This window comes from Eucyclogobius newberryi, unplaced genomic scaffold, assembly GCF_026437365.1.
Source record: "Eucyclogobius newberryi isolate DKJ021-1_F unplaced genomic scaffold, fEucNew1.0.hap1 SCAF_17, whole genome shotgun sequence".
NCBI lineage: Eukaryota > Metazoa > Chordata > Actinopteri > Gobiiformes > Gobiidae > Eucyclogobius > Eucyclogobius newberryi.
The window spans coordinates 17,580,403-17,601,326 of NW_027315801.1; the positions used below are offsets into that span (position 1 = coordinate 17,580,403).

At 43.8% G+C, this 20,924-nt stretch overlaps 1 protein-coding gene across 1 annotated transcript in view; it reads right to left on the reverse strand.

Annotated features, from left to right (window-relative positions):
* LOC140363577 (nephrocystin-4-like) overlaps positions 1–20,924 on the reverse strand; it is a 75,719-nt gene that overhangs the window by 5,498 nt on the left and 49,297 nt on the right. The window contains exons 10-11 of the mRNA XM_072450212.1: positions 18,521–18,657; positions 2,149–2,300 (exon numbers count right to left, since the gene is read on the reverse strand). Of these exons, the coding sequence (XP_072306313.1) occupies positions 2,149–2,300; positions 18,521–18,657 (289 nt within the window). The remainder of the gene's footprint in view (positions 1–2,148; positions 2,301–18,520; positions 18,658–20,924) is intronic.

The following is a 20,924-nucleotide window of genomic DNA, read 5'->3' on the forward strand; positions in this document are numbered from 1 at the left end:
CTTTTTCTCACTCCTGAGGACCTGTGGACCCAGATGCTCCTTTCCTGGTGAAGCGGTCTCTACCACGTATGGATGGTCCTTCATCTGCCTGAAAGACCTGGCTCTCCTCCTGATGAACTGGTTCTCCTCCTGAGTGGGTCCAGCTCCACTGTCTCCCTCGCGTCTGTCTGTCCGTCTGTGAGAGTCAGATCCCCCCTTAACTGTGGAACTCCTCCAGGTTTCCCAAGGAGGTTTTTTGTAGTTTTTCCTGGTCGAGAAGGAGGGTCTAAGGACAGAGGACTCTGGAACATCGTCTCCCGCACCACAGACATTGCTTAATTTGTTTTTCACTGTGGCTCTTAGAGGCAACCGTTGTTGTGATTTTGGGCTTTACAAAAATAAATTGAATTAAAAAAAATGTAATGCACGAGGCTCTCCGGGGTCATGCTCGTCTATACTTCTCCCAAACAAACAATATATATATTGTTACATATAACTTCTATTGTTCATTGTTTTATGTTGCACCGAATCAACAAGACAAGTTCCTATGTTTGTGAATTCTGTTCATTGACAATGGCAATAAACCCTTTCTGATTTTGATTCCCTCTGAATGAGAGGAGGGAGCAGTGTCTTATTAGTAAAATATCCTCCAAATGATTCACAGTGATGAGTTTGTAAGCGTTTTTCACAGCTTTCTGATCCAGAACAGAGTTTAGTCAGATAAACGCTTCAACAATAACATGCTAACAGTGCACTGCCTGCTCTCTGAGAATAAAATACTCAGACGCAGACAGAGCATTCAGGTCTTTTTTCCTGAAAAGCTGCTTTTATAATATAATATATCTGAAAAAAACATTGGGTACAGCGTCTAAACTGAAGTGGGGCCTTGGACTTTTTCTCCAGTTATTCATTTTTGTTCACCATCTGAGAAAAATGAACTCTCAAGCTGCTAGATATGTTAAATATAAAAATAAAACTGTAACCCACTTATTTCCAGTCAAAACAACCATTGTGGCAGGAGAGTCTGTTCTCCAAACCCACAAATAAACAATATCCCTAGAATTCACAAACTTTGACTAGGCCTTTATATGGATTCTGCTGGGACTTCATTACTAGTGAAATTAGGTTAAGCTTTTCAAGAGGAATTGTCAAAAGCCAACAAATGGCCAAACTAGTCAGTCAGACCCTCCCAACACCAGCTTTATGGCGCTAAAGTGAAGTTTCAGGCAGGAAGACTGGAATCCTCCATCACTGTTGCTATTCTTCCTGGGGTCCATAAAAAGCAATTACTTTATAATTTCAGGAAAACAAAACATTTTTTGATATAAAAAGAGAACACTGTACAGCACAACATACACAAGGCTTCTACTCATCCAGGCATTGTGCCACCACTCCTCGCTGCTCCTTTGGCCACAGCAGCAGATCAGCCCATCGATTCTCTCCTTAACTAGCTCGGTGCACTTCAGCTGTAGTGGAACCTTTTGCAGCTCTCTTCACCACGGCTTGCTCCGGGGCCCTCGTGAGTAGGCCATACATTCCTACCCATGCTAAAGGTTTGACGCACATGAGGTAAAATAGACTTCCAGGGCAAGTATGTGATGTGGTCTCTCATCCTCCCAACTCCCGAATCGGACAGACGTTGTTTCATCTCAACACTTCACTGCTATAATTAAGTTTGCTGGTCCTCGCCTCTCTAGGGATATAAATATTGGTGAGTTTTTGGTGGCCCTCAGCATCTACAGGGACGTCATTTGCTCTGTTTTCCAGGCTGCAGAGCAGAGTTGGACTCTTATTTACCACTAATTGGTGATCTCATCTTAAATACGATACCGAGACTCTGCTTTTGACCGCAGAGGATTCTCATCCTAACACCTGTTCCCTCTGCGGTAGCCTGGGCCACAGCAGCTCTTTCTGCCCAGATATTCCTTTTGGCTCTCCCCCTCCTCCCTCATCTCGGAGAAGGATGGAACTTAACACAATATAGAATCATTATAATGAGAGACAGCATCTGGGACAATGCACATTAATGAACATATCTGTAAATGTGCCAGTAATAACTTTATAACTTATTTCCAACTCTACCAGGAAAGTTTAATTTTAATACAATTCCATTTAGTTTTGCAATACCCCAAATAATTCTAGACAAAACAGTGCACAGTTTTGCCTCACCCCTCTTTGTCCTCAGAGCCAGTAGAGGGCAGCAGCTCCAGCACGACAACCTGTGGGTGCTCCAGGAAGCCCCAGCCGTTGTGCACCCCAACATGCAGCCTCCTCTCCTGGATCACCACGGTCCGAAGGAGGTCATCTGCTCCAAGCTTCTTCTGTGGACCAGAGAACAGCTTCAAAACCCATACAACTGAAATACAGGAGTTTGACACTGAGAAATTAATGAGATTTTACATTGGATACCTTCCCTTAGCAACCAGCCACAATACTGTGACTGACGTGGGCACTTTTGTCCACCGAGAAGAAGGATGAGAAGATACTACACGTACTACAGTAAGTTAAAGGTTGGCAACAGCTGATGAAGCATTTCCAAAAGCCTCACACATGTATGGAGCATTATAATAACATGCTAAAACTTGTTTAATATTACTTTCTATCTATAAGAGAAAATGCAATGCAGAGTTGGCAAGTCTTGATGTATATCTTACAGTTTTAAAACTACCGTAAGATGTCACTTGGGGCGGCCACAAGGGAAAAGTTATAGATTGTGTGATGAAGTTCCCCGGACACAATCGCAGAGCATGTGCAGCAGGGTGAACTCACGGTCACAATACAAACTGAAGTAGAGAAGCAGGGTCATTGAGTTCATATCAGGGGCCGCAGCTGGGGTGGTGAGGTCAGTCAACAGAGGTGGATCTTATCATGGGGAAAACCAGAATAACAATGAAGTGACCAGTGAGGTGATTGACACGTGCCGAAAGACTGTTAGCCCTGGATGGATTGCACCCTGAAGAAGGCCATGTTAGGGCTGAAACGTGTTGGTGCGTATTTTAAACTTAAAGCCCTGTTGCAATAAAGGCTTTTTAATTATTTTTTCAAAACAGAGTGCCTTGGTTTTTTTGTCTGTGGGAATACTCAACTTATATATTTTTTGCCACAATTTATACCCGCATAGACAACTGTTTATTTTTCCTTGCACTGTTAGCCCTGAACATGTGTCATTCAGCTTCACAATCATGTGCTATACTGTGACATAATGTCAATCATCCTGGTCATACAGCTGTTATCATCCAGATAACTGCTGTAAATAAGAGTGTTATTATTATTATTTTTTTCTACAAGAGTGTTTTGTGTTTTATATTAGTATCAGGTTTTTTATTATTTACTTCGGTGCCTAATCTGTGTTGCAACACTGGAATTTCCCCATTGTGGGAAAAATAAAGGTCATCCTTAACTTATGTCATATCTAAGGAGTCTATAGGATAGGTTATCTTAAGAGGGGAATGTCGGGGCCAAATATCATGAACTAAGGGGGATATATTGGCGTGTAACGGTCTTGTTGGTGTTCTGTCATCTTGTGTGGTTCATCAATAAAGACTATTTTGCATCGACACTTCTCAAATCATTCATTTTCTACTGCTTGTTCACGTCATGGGTCGCGGGTGACTGGAGCCAGTCCCAGTGACCTTAGAGATACACCCTGGACAGGGGCCGGCTCGTCGCAGGGAAAACTTCTCTGGAGTTCACTTATTCTTCACAAGAGTTTGATTCAACAATATGCAATATGAACAAAAAGCAACCTAAATATAAATTGTATTTCAGTTCAATAATAAAATGTGCTTTAAGCCTGACAAGCCTCTGAAAGTGCTCCACTGTAGTCATTATTAATTCACAAATGTTAACCTGATAATTTGTATTTGTGACTAGATCATAGATCTCCCTTTTGAACATTTGAACAATGTTAATCTTAGCTGAGCCCCATCTGTATAAAATGTGATGGGGCAATATAATATTGTGATCTCTGATCTGAAACTAGCAATGCTCTATGGGAATGAGCCAGAAAGGCTGCCAAACTGTGCCATTGGCCCCTCGGATCACAAACACATTCCCCTGCAGACAGGGTGAGATTCAATCCCAGATAACTGTACATTACTAAGTACAATTTAAGTGGATATTTTCTACTTTACTTCACTATATTTGAGAGAAGGTACAGTATCTTTCTACTCCACTACATTGTTAAACAAGACAAACATTTAAATTACTATAAAAGTAGAGTAAATAGTATAGGGGGGTATTTGTAGAATTTCATAGATTAAACTACTTTGAGCAAACAAATAAATATACAAGAAAAAACTAAATGTATTGAATTGTTTGTTCAACAAAAAACTGCACAATTCTACAATAACATCACAATATTTAACACTTTAATAATTCACAAAATTGCAAAGAAAATACTTTTATGTTTTCCTTTATTGTATTTATTTACAGGTACCGGTACTTCAACACTTAAACAAATATTTTGTTGTTTCTAACAATTGAATCTTCCTCCCACCACAGGTCATTCCTTTTCTGATCTGACTGACCAGAGTCCAGGGCCGTGAGTGACCACAGTTTGAGCTCTGCTCCAGCTCACACGGGCCGCTCAGAGGCTGCTCAGAGACTTCTAAGGCTTTTAACAGAATTACATTTTCTGCCACAAATCACTGCGGGCATTTCATTAGTGGTCCGCACTCCTCATCCTGGCACTGCGTCTCTCACAGCACAAACTAACCGGCGAGCCAGATTTACATCACAAACGCTTCAACTTGATTACAGGTGCTCTAGACCCATGTTTCAACTGGCTTTGGACCCTCAGAGCGGTTTTATCAATTCATCTTCTACCGCTTGTTCCCGTTTGGGGGGCGGGTGACTGGAGCCTATCCGAGAATTAAACTCACTGCACTGCAGCCGGCTGCACATGGAGCCTGGCATGCGTGCTATCCACTCTGCCACCAAGCAGCACAACATTTAGTAAGTCCAGGTTTGTGTGACTGTAAAAAGTACACAGGAACCTACTTCCAGTTTATCCTCAGCTTTTTCTGCATCAATTTCACTTTGCAGTCCCTCTCCGCGTAGTTTAACTTCTCTTTATGTAATGCATTGACTTTGGATAATGTTAGATGTATTATGCACTGGAAACATCATATTTTGGCCCTTGAAGTGAGTGCCGTGTGTTAATAAACAGGAACCATGATGCTAACGCGTACACCTTTGTTTTGCTAAGCCCGAGGGCTCAACATATATAAGTTAGCATCAGTGGAAATACAACGGTTTATCACAAGACCAGGTCGGCTCTTGATGAGAAATTATTATTTTCTGCTTTTGCTTGTTTTAATCTAAGTCTGTGAACTCTCTTTTCAAATTGTCTCGTGTTAAAGTGTTTTAGGAGCTAAAAGCGAGCCAGACCTCTTTCGTGGCTCGTTTTTAACCCCTTAATGGCCCAGTATTGTTCACTTAAGACAGTGGAGACTAATCCAAAGCGAACCAGTGGGAAAATGGCTATAGTGGTCTATCAGATGCGTGCCATTATAGAATTGTGCTATAAGTACTATTAAAACATCACCAACATCACTTTTAGACAATTAAATAATGTCTGGATTTTTCAATAGTAGATTTGGCTTATTTTCTGGTTCAGAACTTTATTAAGGGCAACCTACATGGCAAATTACTGAAATCATAAAATCAGTTCAGTGAAAAACATGGTAGGCTCACTGGAGTGTAATTAAGACCCACAAACTATAGATTGGTACGGTACATTTTCAGTAAAGAGCTAGGATGGGATTTAAACCAACCACTCTCCAGTAGGTGGGCGAGCCTCTGCCTACGCTGATTCATTGATTACACATTTAAAGCAGCACCATTATTTCTCTCCCACTTATGCCACCCTGACTGTAAACATTTACTGTAAAGAACATATCTTACTCTATTGCAAAGCGTGTCCAAAAAACGCTATATACGTTTGATGCATTATTATTATTAATGGGTGTGGACGCAGAGCCAACGTTCTCCTCCTCTCCCGTGTGAGACTCTCTCTCCCCACTTTGAGCCCGAGGTGGTGTGGCATCTGCCGCCTGTTGCCATAGAAACAGGTTTTATCAAATTAAAAAAGCCAGAGTCTTGTGATTGTAATCCTTGATGATTCGGTCATTAGATGACAATGCCTTCCTCTGCAAAGGGCATTAAGGAATGAATAATACAGCTGTCAGAGGTACAAATGCTAAATGATTCTTGTCACAGATGTGCAGAGGCAAGTCTGTGTCACTGTTAAGTTGCAGGTGAAATCCATTTAAACACAACAATGTGTACGCACTGATAATGAAGCACTGATGACAAAAGGTCACAATAATGTGCTGGATTTAGGCAGTGCCAATCCAGATACTCAAAGCACTTTACATTATTCATTCACTCCACAGTTGGTGGTGATAAGCTACTACTGCAGCCACAGCTGCCCTGGGGCAGACTGAATTGTTTGTAAATGAGGACAGTCTGTGGCTGAGTGGATAGCACATATCCCATGTGCAGCCGACCTCAGACAATCTGCTATATCGTCCCTGGAGCAGGAGGCTACGGTCCAATCAGAGCAGAACCTCTACCTTTCCCCTCTACAGAGGACTCTTGATCACATTATAACATTACACTTTAATAAACATTTTAATTGCACCGCGACCATACTGTACATTTTGTATGATATTATTTTGTATGAAGTTTATTTTCATTTTATTTCATTCAACCATCATTCTTTTCATTTATGCTATTATTTAGTCACAGTTTTACTATTGTTCATTGTTTTATGTTACACTTACACCACTGAAGCTAGTTCCTGGTTTGTACATTTTGTTCACTGACAACCATTTTCTTATTCTTAATGTCCTACCCTCCCTCACCCCATTTCACGCTTCACTGTTCTGTTCAATAAACCGTACAGGCCAAAAAATATATATATTTTTTTTCAGAATGAAATGAGTAGGTTCAATGATTGAAGCAGGTCCGACATAAAACCACCATTGAATAAGAGAGAGGCCTACATGCACTGAAGAGACACAAATGAAATGTAATAATTTCACTGCTGGACAAACAGTGGAACTATTGTTTTTCAGTGCGATGGTGGACTGTCCTTTGAAGCAAAGCGGGGATTCTAGGGATTAAATTGTGGCACTTGCTTCTCTGTGCTCATACTCTGGATTACCGTTGTATACAGATATTGATTTTAGAAATGTCCAACACAAAATAGTTGTACTTTCTTAAGTATACCTGTAACTCCCCAATTTGTGTCATCTACTGAATGTGAGCGTGCCATAGTCACCAAACACATTAAACATTACACTCATTACAAGTCAGTTCTTATTTTAGAAACAGTTAAATGCTGTATTTTTACAAAAATGTATCTCATATTTCTACCATCCCTGCACCTGTCTACCATCCCTGCACCTGTCTACCGTCCCTGCACTCGTCTCTTGTCCCTGTATACCATCCCTGCTTCCGTCTCTTGTCCCTGTATACTATCCCTGTACCAGTCTCTTGTCCCGGTCTACCGTCCCTACACCCGTCTCTTGTCCCTGTATACGTTCCCTGCACCCCTCTCTTGTCCCGTCTAACGTCCCTGCACCCGTCTAATGTCCCTGCACCCGTCTCTTGTCCCTGTCTACCGTCGCTATACCCGTCTATTGTCCCTGCATCCGTCTAATGTCCCTGCACCCATCTCTTGTCCCTGTCTACCGTCCATGTACCCGTCTACCATCCTTGAACACGTCTACTGTTTCAGCTCATTTTGGATCAGAGAACAGAGCCTTAGTCTGGTTTGTTCAGATGAAATGAACCAGATGCTTTGAAAGTGATTCCTTCTCCACACCCTTCAACTGGAAAGTATTATGCAAAGTGTTTTTGAGCTCTGTTAAACTGTTGGATGTTCTTTGCAAACTGTGTGTAATATTATTTTTCACCACCTATTTAAAAAAAAATTGCCATCAGGTAGTGCTTGTCCAGAACAGATGTTTGAACTGTACTAAAACCAGGATGTTGTGTATGTACTCCCAGTTTCAGCAACTGAATCATCTGAACTTATCTATTCACCAGCAGTAAATCAAACTGGTTCTCTGTGCATGCTGGACTCCACCAAGGCTGTCCTTTGTCACCGCTTCTATTCATTGTTTTTTGGACGGAAGTTTATAGGCGTTGTCAGGGGCACGAGGATGTAGGGGAATGGAGATGGACATTCCACGGCCAGATAACAGAAAATCTCTCTTTGAACATTGGGGGTTTTTCGTTCTCCCTCTCTCCCTCACCGCAGGGAGCCGCTGTGACTTTTGAGATAACAGATCTTCTCCCCACAGTCTTACAGGAGGACGCCCCGATGAAAACTATGTTTTATGTGATTATGCCATGAATGTTTGTCCGAATCAACTCCCTACACCGCATGTTTCACCTTGTGTTACGTATTTTTCCACTGTTTAAGGTTTTATATTCCCAATGCTTTAACTCGAGTGCCCATCACAGGTGAAAGAAGATGTAAAATGTGTCTACCTCAAGAAATAATGTGCACAAACTGCCAAAAGTGTTTAACGTGTAAATGTTAAAACAGGGTTCAATGTTTTTGCCATTATTATTTACGTTACTCCAGTTTTATTTTCTCGGCCAGGAAAATGTTAAACAGGAAGTTTTCGCAGTAGCGCCCGCCCCTTTCGCTCCCAGCATGCCAACAAGAGGATGCGCCAAGCTGGAAACTCGCTCTTCTCTTCTCATCCCCTTTGTGTTCAAGCCTTTGTCTTTTCTCTTGGAAGCCGTCTCCACGGACGAGCCGTTCACCTTTTTCCTTTGTCTCAACGATAACCCGTCCGACACGTGGTCGACAAGGCCATGCCAGCCCTGGACTCTGAAACCACCTGAAACCGCCTGGAACAACCTGGAACTAAGCTCAAGGGCTAAACCGGACTGAGACTATCTTTGCTACTTCGTTTCTTTTCTTTTTGAAATAATCTACGCCGTTTACGTGGATCAGCGCTACGTTCTCATCTGAGTAAAGGCCGCGTGAGGAGCTAACACGCCGCTAAAGCGTTCTACCGCTAAGGAACTCCCGGACATCGCCTCCGTTGCCACCGGCGCCAAGGACCTTACAGCACGCCGCTGCCTTCGCCGCTCCACGCGACGCCTCGCTCCACGGCCGCCGCCCGCTTCAAGGACGTCGCAGCACGCCGCAGCCTTCGCCGCCACACCGCTCCACGCGACGCCTCGCTCCACGGCCGCCGCCCGCTTCAAGGACGTCGCAGCACGCCGCTGCCTTCGCCGCCACACAGCTCCACGCGACGCCTCGCTACGGACCTCGTCCGCGGACAAGGACCAGCCGGACCGAGTCGCTACAAAATCGTAAGCCGAGTTCAGTGTGCTGTTCTTTTGTGGCGTGATTTGGGTAGAGCTCAGCTGTTCCTCCTCCCTTTAGCTTCTCACTTTCCCTCTTTTTGATATAGATTAGCATAGACTCGTTTGATTGTCAAAGGCAAAACCCTGGTTTAACATTATCTGCATGAAATTTGCTGTCAAATCTGATATAACATCACCTGTGATTTACCTGTGCACATTTCTGCTCCGGTGTTTTTGATTGCCCTTTGGATAAATAAACTACACGAAAGAGTTATTGACTATTGTTTGTTTGATTAGACTTTGTGTAAGTCCCTGAATCGTGAAACACCCTTCAGACCTTTTTAACGAGCGCGATTAAGGACTGTATCTTAGCTCTTTGGGTTTTACCCTGGTGCCCCGTCTTGTCTCGTTTCTGCTAAGAAATCTCCCTTAATCATAAACTGAATACCTGTAGTTTGAGACCCTACAAGGATGTCCACAAGATCTCACCTCTGCTGTTTGCAGATGATGTCGCCTGGATGGCCTCATCAAACCAGGACCTGCAACAGTCACTGGGATGTTGACGAATAATGAAGGAAGCGTGAGATTGACAGTTGGATTGGTGCAGCGTCTGCAGTGATGTGGTCGCTACATTGGACTGTTGTGAAGAAGAAGGAGCCAGATAAAAAGGCAAAGCTGTCAAGTTACTGGTCAATCTAAGCTTCTATACTCACCTAGGGTCATGAGCCTAGGGTAATGACCGAAAGGAAAGAGCGGTCAAAATGATTTTCCTCCTCAAGGTACACTTGGGCACACTTAGATGCCCAAGAGAGAGACTTATCCATGCGTTTGTCTCCAGTAGACTAGACTACTGTAACGGCCTGCTCACTGGCCTCTCCAAACGAGTTGTAAAACAGCTGCAGTACATCCAGAACGCTGCTGCTCGGGTCCTGACTAGAACCAGGAAGTATGATCACAGTAAGTCCTGTTCTCAGGTCTCTGCACAGTTTTATGCAACTAAAATCTGGAACAGTCTTCCTGAAGATGTGAGACAGGCTTCTACTCTGACAATGTTCAAATCTAAGCTAAAAACAGTTTTGTTTAGCTGCGCATATGACTGAAAGGATTTTTTCTTTGCACTCTTCTCTTTTGTTTGTGATTTTATTAGTTTAGACAATCAGTTGGATTGATAATTTTTAATTTAGTTAATTTATTGTATTTCTGTTTCTGTAATTTCTTTGTGATTTTAATGCATTTTTCCTGCTGTGTGAAGCACTTTGAATTGCCTTGTGTATGAAATGTGCTCTACAAATAAACTTGCCTTGCCTTGCCTTAGATATAAGGTGCCAAGCACAGTCACATTGGAGGAGCTCGGAATAGAGCTGCTGCTCCTTCACATCAAGAGGAACCAGCTGAGCTGAGGTGTCTCAAGGATCTGTTCCATAGCCTCCTGGACAAGGTTTTCCGGGCATGTCCCACGGAGAGGAGGCCTCATGCCTCAGGAGGGACTATGCCCCTGTGTGGCCTGGGACCGCCTCAGGATCCTCCGTAAGAACTGGAAGAAGTGTGTGAGAAAGAGCTGAAGGAAACGTATTACTGTCGTGGATAAAGCAGAAGAAGATCGATGGCTGGTATTGGGAGCATTGTTTAGCTCTGGTGCAGTGGTGAACCACATCCTCGGGACCTGTGCCTTCAGACATTTGTATTTATAAATGCAACTATGAGTGAAAATGCCAAAGCAACGGTAAAGAGTATTATTTCCTCTTAGACTCCACTAAAAGTGCAGTGCACTAATTGTGGTGTTCAGCCTGTCAAGTTATGATTTTATTGACTATCAATGTAGCCGCACGTAGCACAGTCAAAGCCGCAAAAATGTGGTATTTTTTATTATCAGCAGTATTTTTGGCCATTTTGCCACCAGACCCCAGACTGTGATGTTACTAGATAGATCTCACTGAATGGCAACGTTTGCCTTATAACAAAGCCTGCGTTAGAGAGTTGTGGGAGGGCTTGTTGGGAAGCTTGAGCTCTTTCGTTTCAGCACCTGTCCATCTATTGTGGTTCAAAAGATATGTGCAATTAAATAACATTGTTCTTCATGTATCGCCGTAACGGGACTGCCAGCCTTACTTTACAGGGTGATAGATAGTAGTATCTGTGCAAAGCTTCACAGCACGAACAGAAATCTCATCCCCTTTCCCACTCATCTCTCTTCTTCCTCACACCCTCTTCTCTCTGTTCTATCTTCACTCTCTCCTCTCTTCTCACTGTTCTCTCTCACATTGTCACTCGTGTCTGCTGGTTCCTTTCCTGGCTGTACTGTACCACACATATTAATATTTTAGATCTAAGAGGTTTACAGGGAACAATGAAGCAGCCCCCAGTCAAATGATTCTCCATTTCCCATGTCGGAGAGAGTTTTTGGGAGGGTCGAGCACACAGTAACCCAGAGTCTTTCATGTGGTGTTCTGTTCTTTAGGCCTGTTACTCCATATTTTGACAGAAAAAATATAGAACTGGTAAATAATGACAAGGAAGCTATACATGTTTTTTTTACGTCATAAATGCATTTTCTGAGCTTTAGAGCACATTTGCAGATAATAAAAAGTCATTATTATTTGTAGTGAGAATTGTAGTAAGTGAAAATAAAACATATACCCCTATGCCACTATGCCCCCATGCCACTAAAATGGGAAACAGAAGAGCAAAGAGGCTAAAAAATATTAAATACTTTACATCCCAGATAAACACATTCTGTTATTATGTATAAGATAAGATAAGATAAGATAATCCTTTATTGTCCCACATGGGGAAATTTCATTGGTGCAACGCAGGTAGATACAGAGGTAGATACAGAAGAACAGATCACTTATAGGAAGTCTGATAAACACTTTCAGTAGAAGATCTCCTATAAATAAATAAAAACTCCCATAGACAAATAAATACATAAATACCATTGCATGTGATCCCGACAGTAATTGCACATGAATATGTGTCACGACAGCACATAGATTGCACATGAATTTCACAGTAATTGCACATGAATTCCAACAGCAATTGCACATACGACAGAATTGCACATCAGTATTAGGTTAGGTCAGTATTGCGACGGGATAACGTGACGATCTCCGGGTAAGACGACTGTTGTCCGCAGTTTCATGAGTTCCTCCTTTGTGTAAACGCGGTACGGCGCCGGCCGGGGGGCGGGGCCGGAGCCGGGGGGCGGGGCCGGAGCCGGGGGACTCAGAGCCAAGACACATCGCAACGACACGACGAAAACACTCAATCCAGCCGAATAAAGTCAAAACAAGTTAATTTAAAGCGATTCCAGTGCGTGTCCCGATCGTTCGTCAAGTTCCTCTTTCATATAAACGTGTATATAAACGTGTACCGACGACACGCCGTACTTTAGCGCGGCCGGAGGGCGCGGGGGGGGCTGGTGGGCTCGCTCGGAGCTAGCTCACGTCACAACAACACAACGAACGCAACGAAAAACGCTCAAATCCAGCCGAAAAAAGTCAAAAACAGTTGAATTAAAAAACTATTCCAGCGCGTGTCCCTATCGTACAGTAAAATAGAAAAAAATATACTAACTATATTTACAAAATATAGGAGATAAAGCACAATAAGTGTGAGAAAGAAGAGAGAGCGTTTACACCGGGCTGCCAGCTGTACCAGCGCCTTTTCACGATGCCCGGCGTATGCATGAGTGAAAAGTTAATTGTGAAATTTACTTTGCAAATATTGGTTATCGGCCACATCAGCAAGCCAAATATCAGTATAAGCTCAAAAATATTTTAATAAAATAAATAAAATCAGCCCATCCCTTATTGGTCATGTTGAGCAGGTTTAGACGGTTAAACAGCCCTGTTTGTGAGGAGAGCATGTTTTCTGTCATACATAAAGGAGAGCATGTTCTCTCTCAAACATGTGCTGTACATTACTGAATTATCCATCGCATCTGTGTCTGTTTATGAATTTAAAAGCCACACATGTGTGAACTCTATTTGTTTATTAATATCCAGGAGTGTGAAAAGCGTTGGGACTTCTGAGCCGGAGCTGAGCCGGGGGCCTCACAGATAAATGTATTGGTGTAGTTAAAGAGGAGCGGCGCGTGAAGCAGGCCTCATTTACTGGGCTTCGGAGGGGCTTTGTCTGGAGTAAACACTGTGGCTTTTCTCTCCCAATTAGTGAGCTGTGAGGAGTGGGCGACAGACTCAACAGTCAGATGAAGAAAGTCTGCTCCAGCACAAAGCCCGGAGGAGGGGCCTGATCTACATGCAGACACTGGCTCCAGGGGCACACCGGAGCAGGTGGGTCTGATCCAGGAGCCAATCAGAGCTCTCCACAAACATCTGAGCAGGTTTGGATCCAAGTGTAAACTGTGTTGTACTAAAAGTAATAATGTGCTCCTAGTACACAGTCACACTGATGATCTAATGTTTAGTCCCACTTTCAGTTCACTTTTCCGACCGTAGCAGGGGACAGAGGGGTGCTGTGCTCATGGGCCACAGCACCCACAGCACCCACCGCAACCACAGCACCTAACGCACCCACCACACCCACCGATCCCACAGCACCCACAGCACCCACTGCATCCACAGCACCCACAAAACCCACAGCACCCACAAAACCCACTGCACCCACCGCACCCACAGAACCCACAGAAGCCACTGCACCCACCGCATCCACAGCACCCACAGAACCCACAGAACCCACAGAACCCACAGAACCCACAAAACCCCGTCCTTGGTGGTGTGGAGCCGGGCTCAGAGTGAGTGTTGTGAAGGGGGAAATTGGATGAACCCCGTCCTTGGTGGTGTGGAGCCGGGTCAGAGTGAGTGTTGTGAAGGGGGAAAGTGGCTGAAACCATGTATGTAATAGGGGATTTCCTGGATGGAATTATCTGCAAAAAATGTATTATCAGAAATATTGGTGTGACGTCATAATTGTTATTATTGGTCGATAATTATGTCCTGCACAGGGTTTGAGAGCTCCTGGTTCTACTCCTACTGGTTCATCTGCGAATTCAAATAGATATCACGCCAATGAGGGTAGAGGGAGACACTCGGACTTCAGCTGGTGGTTGGTTCCGTTCTGGGACAGTGGACAAAGACTCTATACTGGGCTGTGTTGGGTTTTAAGGTAAATACTTTTATATATGATTAGGTCCGATGGTTGGCTGGAATGAGATGGGTGGCACTGCAGCAAGTTGATAAGTGTCAGAAAAAGTGGTTGATGTTTTTCTTTTTGGCCGTTGGCCACAGGAAAACTGAGTGTGCAATGGGATGAGAGAGAAGAGAGCACATGCAGTGATCTGTAGATGCCCGGCATGTGCATGATGTTTTGGGATCAGAGTTAGATCCACAGACCTAAAGAGAGGAGCTCAGTCATCCAGGAGGAGAGGCGCTGCTCCTTCACATCAATAATTCTGCTTAATGGTCATTTGACAACATTCTACATCTAGTAAAATGTGACTCATCTCCATAATGACACACGTGTGTTTTGACAGCGTAGACTGTGGAGGGCACCGACGGACGCAGAGGATGTCAAACACGCTCCTGTCACTGTGCTCATTTCAGCAGCAGCTTGCACATGATTGGGGTGTATTTTTCACACCACATGTGCTTATTATACACGTACATGTCAACAACTCATATATAATGTATGCTTGTCACATTTCAATAGAGCGCTCTCTCAGCCGACTCACTTCATAAGAACGTTGATCATTTTGATTCTGACAAAAAGGTAGAAATATGAACTGACTAAATGTCCTTCAGAAAAGGTTTGTGCAAATCTAAACTACAATGTTATCTTTTTTTTTTTTTTTTACACAGGATAACACAGGACATTTCGGGTTTGTGTAGGAAATTATGGTATGGTACAAAAAATTGCAGCCTTTGTTATTGTCAAAATCAGCCTCTATATCCCTCTTTATATTCAACCAGAAAAATCTATGCAGGATTTAAAATCAGATTTTCTTACCACTTATAATTAATAAATAAATACATCTTAAAAAATCAGAGCACATCATATCAGCAGAGGCCAAAATTACCGTCACTTTTATATTCCAATATTTATATTCACTTCAGTTGTTTTAGTGCAGCTGAAATTATAAAAAGATTCCTGTTAAAAAAAAACCTTGGGCAATATTGACAAAAAAGAAAATGATTCATAATAGACATAATAGCGTTAGTTCTGAAATGTACTAAAACTTACCTGTACATTTCTCGGTTGGAATTCAAGTAAAAGTAAACTTTCAAAAAATAAATAACTTTTATTGTTTGTAATATTACATTGCAGTACTTTTTTATTTTGAATCAATATATTAAAGGCGTAATGGACGATTTTTTGGCCCAAATCTGAGTCTCATTTCCTCGTGGCGTGGACTGCCACGTATCAATCATAGGATGCACCTACTGTTCACCTGCAGCCTCGTTGGCTCGTCCCCAGGAGAGCAGCATGTTTCCCCGTGTCTAAGCACATGGATCTATCATAATATAGTTCCGTCAGTGTACAGGGCAAAATTAAGACAGAGAAAGACAGTTCGAGCTGGCTCAGAAGATACGGAAATCTACGGAAGATGAGAGATGCGATGCGATCCATCGCGCTAATAAACAAACGCACATGTGGTTTTTGTGAGCTTGAGTGCGCTTGAGTTCTCAAATCTGCGCGTGCGCCGGGAGCTCCGCGTGCGCCGGGAGCTCCGCGCGCCGCTTCCGCTGGCCGCCCTGTGCGCCGCCGGTGCGCACTCCTGCCCAACCTGCATCAGGCCGAAGTCAAAGGGGGACTCCTTTCAGACCTACGATGATAAATACTTTTCCCCAGCCGCCGCACTTCCTGGTTCCACGTCCGGAGGCATGCAGCTGATGACGTCACCATCGCTCCACCGGCCGCAGCTCGACCTCTCAGCTCCCCCTGATGGCGGGAGCCAGGTTGTACAACTCACAGCTACAACCTACAGCTAAAACCTACAGCTGCAACCGAAAGCTACAACCCACAGCTACAACCTACAGCTACAACCCACGCTCGCTCAGAGCCCCAACCCACGGCAGCGTCGGCGCGCTCGCCCCGACCCTCGGTAGCGTCGGCGCGCTAGCCGCATGAACTTTGACCAACGGCTGTGCTCGCTCTGAGCACAAACTTTGACAGTGGCCTCACGCCCGTCCCAATCCACGGCAGCGGCCTCACGCTCGTCCCGATCCACGGCAGCGGCTCACACTCGCCCCGATCCACGGCAGCGGCTCACACTCGCCCCGATCCACGGCAGCAGCTCACGCTCGCCCCTATCCACGGCAGCGGCTCACACTCGCCCCGATCCACGGCAGCGGCCTCACGCTCGCACCAATCCACGCATTCATTCCCCAGAGCCCCTCTCTCAGAGCCACCGGGCACAGGGATGTCTACCATAGACACCCCTCGCCCCTCTGGTTCTCCACAGTCTCTCCTTCGACCCTCTTCTTGCACAGAGTCCATTCTCCATTCGATCTCTTTCGACTCTTTATTCATCCCTCCCTTCATCACTCTACCCACTGGCGTGGTCCTTGCTAGTTGACGACGTTATTCTTTAACTTGGGTTCGGGAGCAGGACCACACCTCAACCTCTTCTCCAGCAACCACACCTCCACTCTTTAACCACGCCTCTAATTACCCAGAAGGCCTATATATAGCAGGCCATATATACAGGCCAATCCCAGCATCTCTTATTGTCTCTGCTCTCTCGAACCCACCCTCCCACCCCATGTCTCTATCATCTTCACCTTAACACATCATCATCTATGGAGGGGGGTTCTGAATCGACTGGGTTGATTACCCAAGACAGAGCCCCCATCCTGAGTCTCTACCCAGCCAACTCTCATCACTCCATTATCGCTCCATCATCTATCCATCATGGATCCATCATTGATCCATCATTGATCCATCATGGATCCATCATGGATCCATCATGGATCCATCATGGATCCATCATCAATCCATCATCGATCCATCATCAATCCTTCATCACTATTATCAATAAACATTCTTTCGTATTCCATTGTTGTGGCGTGGTCCTTGCTAGTGAAAGATGCATTATCATAATAAAGACTTTTCTTCTTGTTAGGCAAAAAAAAGACAACTCAAAAACAAAGAGGTGGAAGCATGGCAGATATAATCAGATCAGAGTTTTCTTCATGACAAATTGTTGCAAATACAGATGTACAATGGTAAGGACTGTAGCGGAAGAGCGGGACAGTTCAGGTGATAAACACATCCCACTGTGTCATGGACCATTTGAAAACACATCGTTGCAGCCCTAGCTCAAGTGTTGTCCCACTACTAACATTTCAAACTGGTTTATATAATACTCATATGCCCCATACATAAGCAGCTGCATAGTTACCCTCACTGTATTTTTACTTCAAACTGTTTCTATTGTCAAGTCTGTGTTCTGTTAAATAACCATTAGAGGGCGCTCGAAGTCAGTTAAAGAATTTGCCAAAAACAGAAGAAAAAGACGCTACAAGAAAAACAAACCTGGAGGCACCCACTCTTAAGATCACATGTGTTGGAAAAGAAAACAAGGTGGGATTTTATTGCTTTTGCAGCTTGTTCTTGTCACTTTTTCAAGAGTGACTGCTGTGTTCACTACTGCCCCCAGTGGTCGGTTCCTGAACAGCTTCGTTGCTACACTTCCACAAACTCTGACGGACAAAATGATGGACAGAAGATAGACGGACGTGGTCAAACCTATTCGTATGTGATTGGAAAATGGACAACAAATAAGTCACGTGACTGAAACCCATGGATATCACTGCACTTTCATCTCTTCAGATTGTGTCTGTCAGTCCACCGACCATGTGCAGTAGAGTTCTTCTCGTACAGAAGGGCGTGTGAGGAGCGTGGGCTCGCTTATGACTGCTCTGACCAATTAGAGCGAGAGTTGCTAGAGTGGAGCAGAGCGAGCATAAACTTAGAGTAAAAAGCATTTTTTAAGAAAACTGAGCAAAGAAAAAGTTCATGATCTAAAAATAGGCAAAAATCACCACAAAATCCGACCTTTGTTTAAGCTGTTGGTGCCCTGTCAGCCAAATATTGCGCTCTATAGGAAAAAAGCTTTCCAAACTTTGGAGGATTTTTTTCATTGCACTAGTCCAACTCGCAACAGGTTTAAGTCAGCAATTGCCTCTCCAGATAATTGAACAGATCCATGTTTGTGAGCCAGGTGAGGTGTGCAGCTTCTTACCATGTGCTGACAGTCTGCATTCACACGTTGCAGAAGCTGGTTCTCAAAGCTCTCCACAGACGGCTTCAGGGACACGGTCAGGCCACTCAGGGAGAAGGCCACAGAGGGCAGGAGCCGTGGCTTCAGTAGAGCGCCCCCTGGAGACCACAGCACAGTGTTACAGCAAGGTACAACAACACAGCTCAGGATATACACATGGTTCTAGAATATGGTTAAGGCAGGCAATTTAAGGCTATTATTCCTGAAAATGAAATGCATCGGACTGTTGTGGTGAAGAAGGAGCTGAGTCGAAAGACAAAGCTCTTGATTTTTGGTCAATTTACGTTCCTACCCTCACCTATGGTCATGAGCTTTGGGTAATGACCGAAAGGACAAGATCGCGGATACAAATGGCCGTAATAAGTTTCCTCCGCCGGGTGGATGGGCGCTCACTTAGAGATAGGATGAGGAGCTCAGTCACTCGGGAGGAGCTTGGAGAAGAGCCGCTGCTCCTCCACGTCGAGAGGAGCCAGTTGAGGTGGCTCGTACACCTCTTCCGGATGCCTCCTGTGCGCCTCCCAGGGGAGGTGTTCCAGGCATGTCCCACGGGGAAGAGGCCCCGGGGATGACCCAGGACACGCTGGATGGACTATGTCTCTCGGCTGGCCTGGGAACGCCTCGGAATCCCCCCGGAGGAGTTGGGTGAAGGAAGTCTGGGAGTCCCTGCTTAACCTGAAATGTTTACCAGACCAATGTTGGGTATCTTTTTTTCAGCACAACCTCACCTATATGATCTGTTTGACATACTATTTAAACATACTGGACCTTAACACACACTGAAAACACAAAGTCTGTCTAGAAAAATTATGTTTTTTTCATTGTAAAACCCTCAAACATGCTCAACCAAGCATTTAAAAAGGTTCAAACTGAACCACAAGGTGCAAATATGAACATATAAAAGTATTCTTCTGATATATACAAGCAATAAACCACTATTTACAATAAAAAAGTAGGTAAATCCACAGGCGTTTTTCTATTTATGCTACTTCTCAAAACAGTTTCTGTCCAAAATGTCCAAAATGACACAGAGAGCCACACCACAGGCTTTGCACTTCCATGTGAGTGATGTTCAGAAGGAACTCTAAACCAGGTCCAACCCAGGACTAAACCAGGTCTAAACCAGGTCTAAACCAGGACTTAACCAGGTCTAAACCAGGTCTAAACCAGGACTAAACCAGGTCTAAACCAGGTCTAAACCAGGTCTAAACCAGGTCTAAACCAGGACTAAACCAGGACTAAAGCAGGTCTAAACCAGGTCTAAACTTGATCAACATGAAGTGTGTCTCATTTTGCTTCACAACTATTCTACTGACAATAAAATACTTGAAATACTAAAACTCTTCAATACTATTCAAAAACAGCATGATTCCTGTCGTACGTTCTTTCTCTTTGACTAATTGTCACGTGACTGAATGTTTACATACCCATGTGCGTCCTGAACATCCGGGTTAGCACAAGCTAACGTTTTTTTCAGTTCCTTTTTATCACAAAAGACGACAAAGTTATTATAATAAATGCAACGCGCGCAGAAAAGAGCGCATATTTTTCCGCACATTTTTAATGGAATTGAAATTATCATAAATCATGCAATGGTATTTATGTATTTATTTATTTTTATCTTTATTATTTTTTCCCCTCCATCCCTTGTTGGGTTTTGTCTATGGGAGTTTTTGTTTATAGGAGATCTTCTACTGAAAGTGTTTTTTCAAACTTCCTATATGTGATCTATTCTTTTCTTCTGTATCTACCTCTGTATCTACCTGCGTTGCACCAATGAAATTTCCCCATGTGGGACAATAAAGGAATATCTTATCTTATAACGGTTTTATTCGGTGGCTTTACACAAAAAAATTACTCAGACGTAGCGTCAGGTCTCTGCTTCTGCATGACGTCGACAGCAGCCGTCTACGTCACTTAGTTTTCATGCTGCGCGGTCCTAAAGCCGACCACGTTTCAAAACGCACCGGTGCGGGCGTCGACCCCGAAGGGTTAACCTGGCCCCGGATAAGTGGAAGAAGATGGATTTTGCGTGTTAAACTTTCCAGGCTAACTATTTTGAAAATGTAGATCCACTTTCATTGTATCTTTGTTTAGTGAAGAGCATTTTCTGAACTACTTCCTAAGAGGTCAGATAATTAATTTTGCATCTTATCTTCTTAATTTCCTGTAGCAAATTCATATTCTTGGCGTGTTCAACCTCCAACAGTTTAGTCCATCCTGCAGATCATTTACCTTTTTCTACTTGTGTTTCTTTTTGGTCGAGATGATGGCAATAGTTTTACCGGTGGAGAGGTTTCACAATTGTCATTTCCCTCTACATAAGTTTCAATGTTGTTTGGCATTTTTTCTTGAACAAAGGGTCATT